This window comes from Eublepharis macularius, chromosome 14, assembly GCF_028583425.1.
Source record: "Eublepharis macularius isolate TG4126 chromosome 14, MPM_Emac_v1.0, whole genome shotgun sequence".
Taxonomy (NCBI): Eukaryota; Metazoa; Chordata; class Lepidosauria; order Squamata; family Eublepharidae; genus Eublepharis; species Eublepharis macularius.
The window spans coordinates 64869260-64883437 of NC_072803.1; the positions used below are offsets into that span (position 1 = coordinate 64869260).

Below are 14178 nucleotides of genomic sequence, written 5' to 3' on the forward strand. Positions count from 1 at the left end.
TGAGCTGCTTTGGGTTTCCATGGGGGAGAAAAATGAGGCATAAATGATGTAAATAAATACAGGATTGTTGTGAGGATAAAACGAGGGGGGGGGGGCTCTCTCTCTATGCTGCCCTAAGTTCTTTGGAGTGAGGGTGAGATAAAAACATTACAAAATATCATTTTTTAAAGAAAAGTTGGTACCCAGCATAGTTTTGAGCCCTCTGCCCCAGTATCTCAAATTAAATTGAGCATTGGTATCTAAAGTGCTCATCTAAATCAAACTTTCTAGCTTTAGGACCCAGGGAAGAATTACTCTTGGTGGCATTCCTGAAGAAGCATCTGAAGGCAGGTGAGAGGTTTAGAGGCAAGTTTGCAGAGCGTCCGGCCGGCAGGTAAGTGGGAAGGGGATAATGGAAGAAAACGTGCTTTAGCTCTCGGGGTTTGGAATGGGTTGTGGGGACAAGCTTTTGCTCTTCCTAATCTTCTTGTCACTTTTTGTTGGAAAGCTGGGGGGAGAACAGAGAGGTTTTGCCCGTGTTCCCCAAACTCTTTTTTTTTTCTAAAGAGGGAAATGTCCACAAACGTACCTAAGCACTTGCTTGTAGCTCAAAATAATAACTTTCCAAGGAGAATTTAGGGGTAACGTGCAGTGTAATTTCCGAACTTCTATGTTTCCTGAAGATGGAGGTCCCCCAAAGAGGCCCTCTTCTTTCTGTTCAGTTGGCAGCCTTGCTGGCAGGTGTCTTGGGTTTTCATTCAGCACCATAAGTCCCTTTGAGGCCAGTGTGCTTGAGAGTATGCTTAAACCTACAGCCACAGGCGGTGGGTTTGAAACGGTGTCTGTGTGGGGATCAAGGCCATTTAATCTCACTGCCCATTAACGAGGCCATTTCACAGCCATATGCCCATCCGGACAATCCACATATTGTGCTGGTGACCAAAGGAGAGCGGAGGCGGCAGCAGGGTACAGACCTGATGGCTGAGCAGATAGCTGAAGATGACTCAAGCAAATGATCCCAGCTGGGCTTTCCACAAGAAGGCAGCCCTCCTCACAACTGGAGGGTATGCCACATGGTCTGATCTCAAGGCAAATGTCTTCTCTTCCTCACTCCTGGCAGGCAGGTGCTGAGGGTCCCTCTGCTTAGACCCTTGGTCCCCCACCTTTTCTGAAAGGTTACCTGTAAGTCCAAATTCACTTGGGCTGTTTTCACACGGCTTACCGGCCACGGAACATTGCACCAAGCTCCCGGAACGACAGCGTCTTCCTGGTGCAATTTCACATGGGTGCGAAATCTCGCCAGGAAGACGCTGTTGTTCCGGGAGTTTGGCACGATGTTCTGTGGCCGGTAAGCCGTGTGAAAATGGCCGTGGAGTGGTGACCCTCTTTGAAAAAACAGCAGGCACAAGTGAATTAAAACGAAGAAGCCGGGGAGACACGTCCGCTGGCTTTGTGTCCTGCAGGCGGCATAAGAGTGGGTTGTTGGGCTGCCACAGTGGCGTCATCTGCAAAGCAGCGGCTTCCTCCTGTTGCTCTGTGGAAGGCCTTGTGGTGCAGTGGCTGGAGCGACAGACTAGGATCTGGGTGGCCCAGGCTTGCCGTCTCTTTGCCATGGAAGCTTGCTGGACCTTTGGCTAGTCACACACTCTCAGCCTAACCTCCCTCACAGGGTTGTTGTGAGGAGAAAAAATGGAGACGAGTGATGTAAGCCACTTTGGGTGCCCACAGGGTGAAAAGGTGGGGTACAAATGAAGTAAAATAAAAATACCCCCCCCCTTCTTACAATGCAGAATGTAACAGGCAGACGCTCAGGAGGTGAAGCTTCCCCATTGCTGTGGTGGAAAGGAAGAAACATCCTCAGCTCAATTTCTGCCTGTCCTGCTGCCGTGAAAGGTGTGTGAGCACTGCCTGAAGAACTTCAGGCTGGTCTTTTGCTTTTATGGACTTTTATGGCCCCTTACCACAAAACTCTCTGTCACTGTTATTGCAAGCACTCGAGCTTTGACCGAGGAGCCTGGAGGAGGCCCTTGTCCCCAGAGTCCCCACTCCGTCTGCAAGTTGTCTTAGGACTCTTTGCAGGGTGGAGAGTAAACTTCAGAAGCTGCAAGAGGGGCAGATGCGGGTGAGTCAGAGCAGTTGTACGGGAAAATCCAGCAACGGAGAAATACTCAACCACTCCCTGCTCTTTGTTTGCACCCTTCTCGGAATGCCTGCTCAGGGCAATAACACAAGGCAGGTTATTTCCCCAAAGACTTTGTGCCTGCATGCAGCAGGTTGGGGGGGGGGCTGAATCCTGAGGGCAGATGGACTTTACCATCTCAGCTTGCAGATGGAATGGGGGGGGGAATATCAGCTTTTTCCCCCTTCAGTCCCTATGCATAGTAAACAAAAATACTCTTGCCTACAAGAAGGTAGTTAGCACATAAAAACAGAAAGTTTTTTGCCATTCCTTTCCCTTCTGAACTAGTTTTCTGCTTGTAGGCATTTTTCCCCCATAAAGAAGCATTCAAAAATATGACCCCAAGGCGCTCCAGTCTATTGTGTCACACTGGACTTGATTCCCTCATTCTGCCGCATGTATACCCTGCCAAAAAACCATCTTTTGTCTCTCCTAACAAGGGAGATGGAAAAGTGGGACCACCCTAAAAAAAAAGTCAATCCAGCATGTGGCTGTCCCTGTGTTGGTTGGGGTTGGTTACCCAGGTTGCCAAGCTCAAGGTGGGGCCTGGAGTTCTCCTGGAATTACAGCTGATCTCCCTACAGAGATCAGTTTCCCGGGAAGGATGACCCTGTGCCATTTATACCCCACCCTCTCCAGGCTCCACCCCCAAATCCCACGGAATTTCTGAAAGTGGAATTGGCAATCCTACAGCCATCGGGAGGATAAACTGCACATGTATCAGGAGCGCCTTGAGCCTCACTTCACATCTGCTTTTCCCGTAATGATGCCTCCCGTTTACCAGGGACAGTCTGAAATTCTGTGTTCCATTCCAGTCAGTCTTCATTCCTAGTTTGACTTTTGGGGGACTTTCCAAGTGCTGTTAATGTCAGGGAAGCAGTCCATCCATCCTACTGAAGAATGACATCCGTGACAACACACTGTCATGGTTTGTGAGGGTAGACTGCAGCCAGAGGAATCCCTGAGGAAGCTCAGCGAAACGGGTTTCCCACTAGCAGCCTGTTGGGGTGACTTGTCACAGCTTCTTCTGAACCAGGGGTGATCTGAAAAACAGGAAATGAAAGCTACTTATGCCATAATACTTAAAGACTTGCATCTTACCTCCAATCCAAGAAGTTGCTTTAAACGGAAGAATATTCCTATCCTGCAGTAAGAGAGAAACAAAAAACGGTTATTTTCTATACTTCTGAACTTCTATGTTTTCCCGAAGATGGAAGTCTTCAAACGAGGCCCTCTTTTGTATACTTGCACTTTTTGCACTGTTTGAAATAATCTATTTTCATATTTTCATTGTATACAGTGGGGCGTGGGGGGTGGGATTCCCTTCTTGCCACTGGTGCTGTTAATGAACAGGGCAGGAGGAGGGGCTGCTCTTCCCGCCCTTGCCTTTCTCTGGCTTTTCCTGCTGCGGAAACCCCCCTCCTGCCCCCTTCCTACCTTCTGACTCTGTTTTAGGAATAGGATGGGGTGACAGGAGGCCCTTAGAGATAAAGTGAGACGTAGACAATTTTTTAAAATAACATTAAGTTGCCCACTGTTTTCTGTTCCTTATACAGTAATTGAAAGTCTGTCATTTCAGATAGTAGGTAAAAAGTCAGAGAACAGACTGGTGGAGGTTTAGTTTGGGGAGCCAACCATTGTCACTCTTGCCATTTCTCATTCACCTTGTACCTGCATTCTAGGGAAGTCTTCCCTAGACTGCAGGTACTGGGTCAATGAGAGGGAGATCAAAGATGGGGAGGGGAACAAAGGAGCTAATACCCGTTTTTTTCACATATCTGTTTTCTTCATGGTCCATTTCAATGAAAATTATCTCATGAGATTTGCACAATCTACAGTAAACATGTCAGCCTTCAAAGCGTCACAGGATCTTGTTTTTCAGCTTCCCCTCTTGGAGCCTGATTGTGTATTTTTCGCTTTTCCTCCCCACACTCAATAAGTGTCGGCTATCAGTGGCGGCTGGAGGGATGGAGTTCTGTTCATAGACAGTCAAGCAAAATGTCACGGCTCCAAGGTAAAGGTAAGTAGCTGGATTCATTTTGCAGATTCCTGATGCTCTCTGGTTGGTTGTGGATAGACAAAAGGAAATACTTCTTCACATGATGCACTATTAACTGTGGAACTCACTTCTGCAAGATGTGGTTCCTAAGTCTCTGAATGTATCAATCAATTTTTGTTGCAGTATCTCAGCCTGCAAGGCTGATATTATATCTGGGAGCACTTGTTTTCCTGCCACCATGGAAAAACAATGGCATTTGAAGAACTCTGTCCTGAACAAATGTCATTCTGAAAATTCATTGTCCCTTGATTGTTTCACTAACAGATGAGTTAAGCTGTGCCAGAAGTGGGTGTAGCATACTGGCTAAAATTCTGGGAGCTGCAGTGGTTGGTGGTTCAAATCTTATCACAGTCACAAGCCAGTTAAATTAGGCAAGCCTGAGTCCCTTATCTGTGCTATAGAGATGATCAGGCTGGCCTGCTTTACAGGACGTCGTAAATACTGTAACAAAATAATGTGGCTTTTGCTCAGCCAACCGTGTTTTGCATAGGCACCTCCCTACCTATGCTCTAGCGAAAGAAGGTGGGCCACTTTCTGGACAGATTCAAGCAGTGGCTGTGCTCCCTGTCTTTTGGATCTCAGTCCAACTTTCCATTTGGGTTTTGATGATCAGAGCTCTGTCAGGGAGTGAAGGCCCACCCTCTGGTCACTGGAGACCTCAGCCAGTAATTGAACAGACCTCCAAGCTTTCAACAGGCATTGATCACATGCTTCCAGTCAGCTGGTGAGGGCTAGCTAGATATTTGTTCTCCCCTCCTTTCAAAATGAAACAGGAGGTTCTCAAAACCCTGAATTCTGCAACAACAACAACCACTTTTCCAAGTATATGTGCAGAACTGCAGAACACGCAGCTCTGTGAGTTCAACTCCTGGTGCTTGTGTGGTGATGTCACTTCTGGGCAGTGCTCCTGTACTTTGCACGGGGCTAATTTTGGCCCGTTTGGGGCCAAAATTGGCCCTAGCAAAGCACGAGAGCACACCTGCAGCCAGCATGATGATGTCACTTCAGGAAGTGACATCATCAAGCACCACTGGGAGCATGCCCAGTGTGTGCTTTCCTGGGTTGCCTGCCAGTGCCAGACGATCTCCGAGGGGCTTGCAGTGGGGCAAACCTCAGGGAGATGTGAGAAGGAAACGCAAGGTAAAAGAGGCAATTGGACCGCTGTTGGGAGTAGATGGAGAAACTCTGATGCAGGACAGAGAGAAAGCAGACAGGCTTAATGACTTTTTGCCTCTGTTTTCTCCCTGAAGAACTCAGGCATATCTAGAGATAGTAGAAAATGTGGCAGGACACCTGAGTGGCTAATTGACATTGACCGAGAGGTAGTGGAGAGGCATCTGGCTGCACTGGATGAATACAAATCCCCTGGGCCGGATGGGGTGCACCCAAGAGTGCTGAAAGAACTTTCCAGAGAACTTGCAGAACCCCTGTCCATCATCTTCAAGGCCTCCTGGAGGACTGGGGATGTACCACAAGATTAGAGAAGAGCAAATGTTATCCCAATCTTTAAGAAAGGGAGGAAGGATGACCCGGGAAACTACAGGCCGGTCAGTCTGACTTCTGTTGCTGGGAAGATATTAGAACAGATTTTAAAGGGATCAATCGGTAAGCATCTGAAGGACCACTCAGTGATCCGGGGAAGTCAGCATGGTTTTGTTCCTAACAGATCTTGCCAGACCAACCTGGTTTCCTTCTTTGATCGAGTGACCAGCTTACTGGATCGGGGGAACTCTGTTGATGTGATTTATCTGGATTTCAGTAAAGCTTTTGATAAGGTCCCCCATGACATTCTGATGGGCAAACTGGAAGACTGTGGAGTAGACTATAGGACAGTTTGGTGGATAGGGAATTGGTTGGAGGACCGCACTCAAAGAGTGGTGGTCAACGGCGTTTCATCAGATTGGAGGGAGGTGTCCAGTGGGGTGCCGCAGGGCTCGGTTTTGGGCCCAGTACTTTTCAATATTTTTATCAATGATCTGGATGAAGGAGTGGAAGGGCTGCTCATTAAATTTGCTGATGATACCAAATTGGGAGCGGTAGCAAACACCCAAGAAGATAGAATTAAAATTCAACAAGACCTGAATACTCTGGAGAAGTGGGCAGCTGTGAATAGGATGCAATTCAACAAAGACAAGGGCACAGTATTACATCTGGGCCACAAAAATGGGAAGCACAAATACTGGATGGGGGATACACTTCTGGGCAGTAGTATATGTTAAAGGGATCTTGGGGTAAGAGTGGACTGTAAACTGAATATGAGCAGTCAGTGCGATGCGGTGGCAAAAAAGGCTAATTCAATCCTGGGTTGTATCAAAGGGGCCATAGCGTCGAAATTGCAGGAGGTCATAGCCCCTCTCTATACTGCCTTGGTCAGGCCACACCTGGAGTATTGTGTGCAGTTCTGGAGGCCTCACTTCAAAAAGGATGTGGACAAAATCGAGAGGGTGCAGAGGAGAGCGACAAGAATGATCAGGGGTCTGGAGACTGAGCCCTACGAGGAAAGGCTGAGGGCCTTGGGAATTAGTTTGGAGAAGAGGTGGTTGAGGGGGGACATGATTGCTCTCTTTAAATATTTTAAAGGCTGTCATTTGGAGGAGGGCAAGGAACTGTTCCAGTTGGCAGCAGAGGGTAGGACGCAAAGTAATGGGCTAAAACTACATGCACAAAGGTAACGGCTGGATATTAGGAAAAACTTTTTCACGGTCAGAGTAGTTCAAAAGTGGAATCAGCTGCCTAGGGAGGTGGTGAGCTCCCCTTCACTGGCAGTTTTCAAGAAGAGGCTGGATGAATACTTGTCAGAGATGCTTTAGGCTGATCCTGCACTGGGCAGGGGGTTGGACTAGATGGTCTGTATGGCACCTCCCAACTCTATGATTCTATGATATGAGATTGCCTGCCACCAGCAGACAACTGGGAATGCTATATTAATGAGAGATGTTGATTTCTTTAAAAAATTGGTGATAAACTCTCTAAGTTCCTTGCAATAATTCCTACAAAAGAAGAGAGGAGAATAATATTGACCCTCTTATAGTAATGGGATAGGGGAAGCATTATGCAGGTGTTCTGGATAGTTTAAAATGGTATTTTCAATCTTCATATGAATCTGAGCAACCAAATTTTGAGACAAGTCAAAAAGTTTCTTTCAACTACTGGTATCCCTCAAATCATTGTTATGGATTTAAATAAACGTGAAGCTCCTTTTGCTTTAGAAAAAGTGAAATCCGATTTTAAGAAGCTGCAAAAATAGTAAAGTACTAGGGCCAATTGACCTTACATCAGATGTTTATAAAGTCCTTTTGGAGAATATTAGCAGTGTTTTATTATTAGCAATCAAAGAATCAAGGTATAAATTTATAATATGCTGAGTGAGATGGCACCAGTAATACTGATCATAATGTGGAATGACTAGTATATAACTAATACATATTGATATAGTTAAAAAATACAGAAAAGCAGATTCTAGTGCTTAATGCAGAAAAAGCATTTGAGTTGTAGAGTGGAGACAGAGAGATGTTCTAGACTGCTTCAGTCAGAGAGGCAAATTTACACAATGATTATTGATGATATATTATAAACCCATGGGGTAAAATGGCTGACTGGCATAACATCAACTAAATTTAATATAGCCAGAGTCACCTTAAAAGGGTGTCCATTACTTCTACTGGTATTTATTTTGGCGACTGAACCTTTGGCAATTTCATTCAGAAACATTCAGAGACGATGACAAGACTTCAGATCAGTAACTGAAAGCTTTAACTTTATTCAGACTCTTTTTGTGACTCACCACTTTACTTACTCTGATAAACTTATTTGGGGAGCACAAAGTATCTGGCTAAAAAGTTAATTTTATGAAATATGAGTGGCAAGGTTTTAACTTGTCTGTAGAGCAAAAAACCTGAACTAAGAAAAATCCTTCAAATTAAACGGAAAACAAAACCGATGAGATACTCAGGATTTGAATCCGACATCCCCCAGGGAATCTTGTGGGACCTGACACATGAAGAACACGTGTCTGGCGTCTTGTGTAGTTTGGCTGTATGTCTTCTGACAGTGAGAAAAAGGTAAAAATAAAAGGGGGAGGGGGAGGGAAGGGAGGTCCATTCTTTCTCACTCTTGGTGTTCCGTTCCTTGAAATGTGTATATTTCAGGGGAAGGCTGTCTGAGCAGACCCCCCAGGAGTAGAAAGAGATGGAGTCCTAAATAGGATCGAGCTGGAGGAATCCAATCACTTCTAGGCCTGAGGTGGTAGACCCTACTTGTACCATGCAGGGCTGAAAGTGAAATACTCTTTTGAGTAATAAACAAGCAAGTCTTGTGAAACAAGACTTCCTATGTGCAGTGATTTTTTTCCTGTATGGACAACTTTAAAACCGTGATGGTACCACTTCAGGCAGACTATTTATTTGTCCAGTTTTGGCCTCCAGCACAACCTTTCTACCCCTTGTCTTGTTCTGTGAGCAGATTCAGACTGGATTTTTTTTTAATGCCCTGTCACTGTTTTTTGTTTGTTTTTTCTGTGTAAGAAGATCAAGATGCCCAAGGAGTGGAGAATGCTGAGAAGAGGGACTTAGACTGTGCAAATGATCCCGGCTGTCAACCCTGGAAGAATGTGGAGGCCGAGGCCAGAGAGGAGACAGCTCCTTCCGCATCCTCAGAAACGCCTTTGCCAGAACCACAGGAGTCCGACTACTTCCCGTCTGTTTCCCTTGCTGCCTTCTTGGCCCTTGTTTTCATCCTTGTGTCTCTGTTCCTGCTTTCCCACGACAAGGGCCACGTGCCTTTGCACGACTGCTTGGCCTTGAGGCCCAACAAGGCATGCCCACATGAAAGCAGCCTGGAGTTCCTTTGTTGCCTCTTCCCAGACCAGCCAGAATCAGCATGGCAGACTCTCCAGCTGTATGTGTATGAGCAGCATGTGGGGAGTCATCCCGGCAGGGCTTGGATCCTGGCTGCAGTGGAGCTGGGCGATACCAGGGGAGCCCTGTTGTGCCTCGCAAAGGCAACTCTATCACTGCTGACGGATGGCCGTGCCACGAGAGCTCACTTTCCTGAGCAGAGGAGTGCCTGGCTTCCCTGGATGGACTTCCTAGAGAATGGGTCATGCGGGATTTCCACCGCTAATATCTACGTGGGACGCAGTCTCGTACCATATGGGGTGATGGTTTCCCTGCAGAGCTCCTCGGATGGGAAATGGTTGGCCACCACGATCAACCTTGCCCTATTGCTGAATGGTTCAGGAGAAGCTCGGGAAGAGCTGTGATTTCCACGATGGTCTCTAACATTTTGAGTGCCATCCGCTTTGCTGACAGGTTGCCAGAACAGTTGATGATCACTGATGAGAGCCTACCTGTCCTCTTGATAAGGTCTGAGCAGTATTTGGAAGATAGTTTTGCTTGCTAAAGAGAAAAATATGGCACGTTAATGCTTTCAGAAGAGGATGGGGCCCAGTCGTCTCTGGTGTGGTTGTAGAATGCACGGGGGGGAAATGACTGAGGGATGAAAGGAGAATGTCTGTGTCACCCAACAGTGATGGATTCATAAGGGGAAAGAAATGTGTTTTTGTTTTCACTCCTAAGATGAGACAATAGATGTTGCGGAAAATGGCTGATGTACATCTAGCTCTACCCTTTTCTTCCCACTGCAAGGCCTAGTTAGGGCAGCAGGTGAAGGGATCATGGTCCACCTTCATGTCCTGGCCCCTTATCTCTGGCTGGAGGGGCAGACCTACACACAACCAGAGGATGTTTGTTTTGATCTTGCCCAATTAGTTCAGCATGGTACCTTCCATTCTCTACCCCAACTGTTGCATCACACATTTCCATAATTAGATGCTGCCCTGAGCAGCAGGCGAGCTGGATGTGTGGATGGCTTGACTTGCAGCACATGTACACATACAATAATGTCAAGTTTAAGACTTGATTGATCCAGGAGCACAGCAGTGAAACTTGGCACCTCTGGGATTGTAGGTGTAGATTAAAGGAGGTACAAAATGGGATGTTTTTAGACAGAAGGCGTGAGTAAGTTACTGGCTGTGACACACACCTTCATAGTATTTTAGGTCTGCCCATGTCAGTGTTTTCGCACCGACATCCCCTTCCTGTATGCCATTACTACTATTTGTGCGGTTGTAGTCATAGCCACACCAGCCTGCAAGTCAAGAAGCAGACCTCCCCATTAATTATTTTTTGCCATACTTCTTAATTGCCTTGCCATGCAGAAAGGAAGCAATGATGAATTTAAAAGGGAAAGATAACACTAAAATCTTCTTTTCAAAACAGGAGCACCAGAGCTAAAATCTGAGAGTTCCTTATATACCTGGCACAGAGCAGATGAGTTGGAATTAACCTTCTGAAATGGCCAGCAGAGATGGGGCTTCACATGCATCTTGAGGAAGGGTGTTTTTAAAAATTATGTTGCCGCTGCAGAAAATGTCTTTCTCTATGTTCTTGCTTTTCTTGCGGGTGGGGCTTTAACAGAGCCTCCACTGGTGACCTTAATTGTGGAGCGGGCACTTCAAAAGAGGGGGTGGGGTTCTCTTATTGTTTGAAGAGCCAGGTGCTACTTATGAGTATGCTTAGCTCATGGAAATAACTTAGAAATAACTTAGTCCACCATCCCAACAACGTAAATATAAAGCAGGTGTTTGCCAATTCTGGCAAAGCATTTGCCACAGACTTAATGTCTTGAAAGCCATCTTGTTAATACCTGTTCCCTGAAAATTATGAAACTGTTTGTCCACTGAGAGCTAAACTACACAAGACAATTTGCACGAGGATGCCTGAGTGAAGGGCGACATGATGTTAGCCGGGAAGCGTAGTTTGAATTTCATCTCTCTCTACATAGCTGGCAAAGATTGCTCCTCAGAGGGTTTGTTAATAATTGACAGAGCCTTTGGTGAGGCAAAGAGGAAATTAACAAACCCTCTGAGAAGCGATCTTTGCCAGCTCTGTAGAGAGGTGAAATTCAAACTACGCTTCCTGGCTAACATTGTGTCGCCCCTTCACTTGGACGTCCTTGTGCAATTCGTCTCATGTAGTTTAGCTGAAACTTTGCTGGCCACCGTTTTGTGTATTTCATCCCTCAGGAACGGGGCATCCTCATATGGCCAGCCCGCTGTGATGCTGCTCTTCAGCACATATCCTCCTGCCTCTGGGCAATCGGAGCTGGCCTGGAAAGCCCCTCAAGAGATGGCATGGGGGGGGGTCTCTCTTGTGATTATGGAATCCTGGGACCCTGGAGTGGGGCCAGGAGAGCTCCTCAGAATGCACCCACCGCTCTGGTGGTGCCTGCTGATGAAATTGCGTTAAAAGAAAGAGCCAGATTCTGTCCAGTGCAGACTTGGTTATGAAAATTGGTTACAAACTGTCAACTTGTATCTAGTTATCCTATGGCATTGTTTATGGAAATGTTCTTGATATTGACTGCACCAATCTCATACTGTGTAATCTGCCTTGAATCTCTGTGAGAAAGGCAGACTAGAAATGACATAAAATGAATAAATATATTAATGGTCTCCAGAGGGTGAAAAGTAATCCCATGCTTATTGCATGGGAAAATCTGTTCATTTCAGTTTGGTTTTTGTGAAGGCTCTAAATAAAGGGATATACAGTTTTTAATTCTGAAAATGCTTCTGCATCTTTTTTTTCCTACCACGAGACACAGGCTGTTTTCACACTGCTTACTGGCCATGGAACATCGTGCCGAGCTCCCGGACCGACAGCGTCTTCATGGTGTGATTTCGCGCGAGAATGGCAGTTCTCCGTTCCCACATGAAATCGCGCCAGGAAGATGCTGTCACTCCGGGAGCTCGGTGTGATGTTCCGTGGCCAGTAAGCAGTGTGAAAATGGCCATAATTTCCTTGTGGAATTAACTACTACAAGAGGTGGAGAGAGGTTCAAGCTTAGATGGCAAATCTGCAGAGGGTAAATCTCTGTTGCTGGCCGTTGGGTGCCTGAATCCCTTCTGTATCTGGACGTATGGGACTGGTGGGCTCTGTTATGTCCTGCTTGTGAGTGGCAGAGTAGGGACGCCAGCCCCCCAGTGGGGGTGGGGGATTCCTTGCACCCACCCCACCCCCTGCAAAACTCTGTTTCGGAGAGGCCCAGTCTCCTCTAAGCCTCTGCTGGCAGCACTGCCAGTCTTAGACCTTTCTAGAAAACACTTCTTGACTGTCTCATGCTCCATGGGTTTGAAGGGCTCCTTCCCTCAAAAGAATGAATGCTTCTTGAGGGGGCTAGAGCTCCCCTCCAGTCTATCCAGTTCAACAGTTTTAATGTTTGTCCAGCAGAGGGCTGTAGAAGACTACAGTATCAAATTCTCTTGCCCCTTCCATCTACTTTACAGGATCGGTTGAGGATTTTACTTCCTTCATAATGATTTCTTTTGGGGTTGTTCAGTGATTGACCAAACGGACAGAGAGGCAGCTCCAGAACAACAGCGGGTATAGGGCTAGAAATCAGCAAGGAGCTGTGTATGTATAGCAAATATACAGTCACATTTAATAAATCAACAGTCCTCTTAATCACTAAAGATCCAGTATTGAAGGTGTACAATATACATAATTACAATAAACACTCATCCAAAAGGGGAACCGCGTCCCTCACCAGTTCAGTGTCCAATATGTCGATTCCAAAATGCTCAATGGCTAAATAATTCAGTTCACTGAGTCAATGGACCAAACCGGTCCAAATGGTGAGGTGCCAAAGAACAATTCGTGTTGGGAGGCAGTGTTACAATCCACAAAGGAAGATGCTTTCTTTTGGGGTTGTTCAGTGATTGACAGCAGGTTCAGGACTGTCAAAAGGAAGTACTTCATACATCACAAAATTAAGCGAGAGAACTCACTGCTACAAGAATGGGAATGGTCATAGTATAACACTATCTATTTGAAATATTTACTTCCTGCAGTATCTTATATTGTAAAATAAAAATATAATAAAACAAAAAAATTGAAACCAGCAACAGATAAAACAGCAAGAATTAGATTAAAACCAGATAAGATCCTAAAATGAGCCTTCAAAACCTCAAACGCAAAATAATATGGTAGATGGGGCAGCTAAAATTAACTGCAGGGGTCAAAGAAGGCCCTAGAGAGTAAAAGCATCTTTACCTGGTGCCCAAATGGATACAAGTTTGGTGTCGTGGTTAAGAGCAGCAGGACTCTAATCTGGAGAGCTGGGTTTGATCCCCCACTCCTCTGCTTGAAGCCAGCTGGGTGACCTTGGGTCAGTCACAGCTCTCTCAGAGCTCTCTCAGCCCCACCCACCTCACAGGGTGATGGTTGTTGTGGGGATAATAACACACTTTGTAAACTGCTCTGAATGGGCATCAAGTTGTCCTGAAGGGCGGTATAGAATGTTATTAGTATTTATTATATGTTCAATGCTAGGTGAGCCTCTGTGTGTGTGTGTGTGTGTTTGTGTGCACGCATGCGTGGGGGGGGAGTAGTACCAAAGACCAGGCATTATCCTGAGAAGGCTCTCATGCTAGCCCACCAAGTTTCCAAAACTGGGGTGTGCAAGGAGGGTCTTTGGGGATGATTTCTGCTGGTTGTCAGTTTGCATGGCAAAAGCTGTTCCTCTGACAAAAAATAAAACATGTCTATCAATACACATGAGCCACGATTGCTGCACAGAATTTCCCTGAGGACAGATGGAGAGGCTGCTGCCCTGTGTCAGGCTATGGATGACAGGCTATGGCAGATAGACCCCTGTACCATTACAGCAAGAATTCCAGTTTCTTGGTTTAAAGGTTTTGTTCAGGAATCAGATCATTTCCACAGATACGTCCACAGGATTACTCAGAAGCAAGGCAAGCAACTAAGCAGTAATAACAGGTTGACAGGAATGACAACATGTGGAAAAACCGTTCTTCTTAAAGAACACAATTACTCCGTTCTGTCAGCACTGTGGCTAGATAATGTCCCTACTCCAGACTACCTTCTGCAATCAGACAAAAGCC

The 14178-nt window shown here is 46.1% G+C and overlaps 1 protein-coding gene across 4 annotated transcripts; it reads left to right on the forward strand.

Annotated features, from left to right (window-relative positions):
• The first annotated feature begins 320 nt into the window (after nt 1–320).
• On the forward strand, nt 321–11165 carry LOC129342254 (uncharacterized). 4 transcript variants are annotated; one of them, XM_054997928.1, is made up of 4 exons: nt 321–373; nt 1770–1872; nt 4041–4178; nt 8741–11165. In XM_054997928.1, exons 3-4 carry the CDS (start codon nt 4157–4159, stop codon nt 9475–9477), a joined length of 759 nt encoding a protein of 252 aa, XP_054853903.1. In that variant the 5' UTR covers nt 321–373; nt 1770–1872; nt 4041–4156; the 3' UTR covers nt 9478–11165. The 4 variants fall into 4 exon arrangements, with proteins under 4 accessions (XP_054853903.1, XP_054853905.1, XP_054853902.1 ...); XM_054997930.1 differs by having other exon boundaries at nt 8744–11165; XM_054997927.1 differs by having other exon boundaries at nt 4099–4178.
• Nucleotides 11166–14178: the final 3013 nt, after the last annotated feature.

What these genes read in the sequence shown, in the direction of transcription:
- LOC129342254 (XM_054997928.1), top strand. Translation starts at nt 4,157, where the DNA reads ATGTCACGGCTCCAAGGTAAAG. An exon ending in GTCACGGCTCCAAGGTAAAG is followed by an intron (nt 4,179 to 8,740) that starts GTAAGTAGCTGG and finishes TTTCTGTGTAAG; the next exon opens with AAGATCAAGATGCCCAAGGA.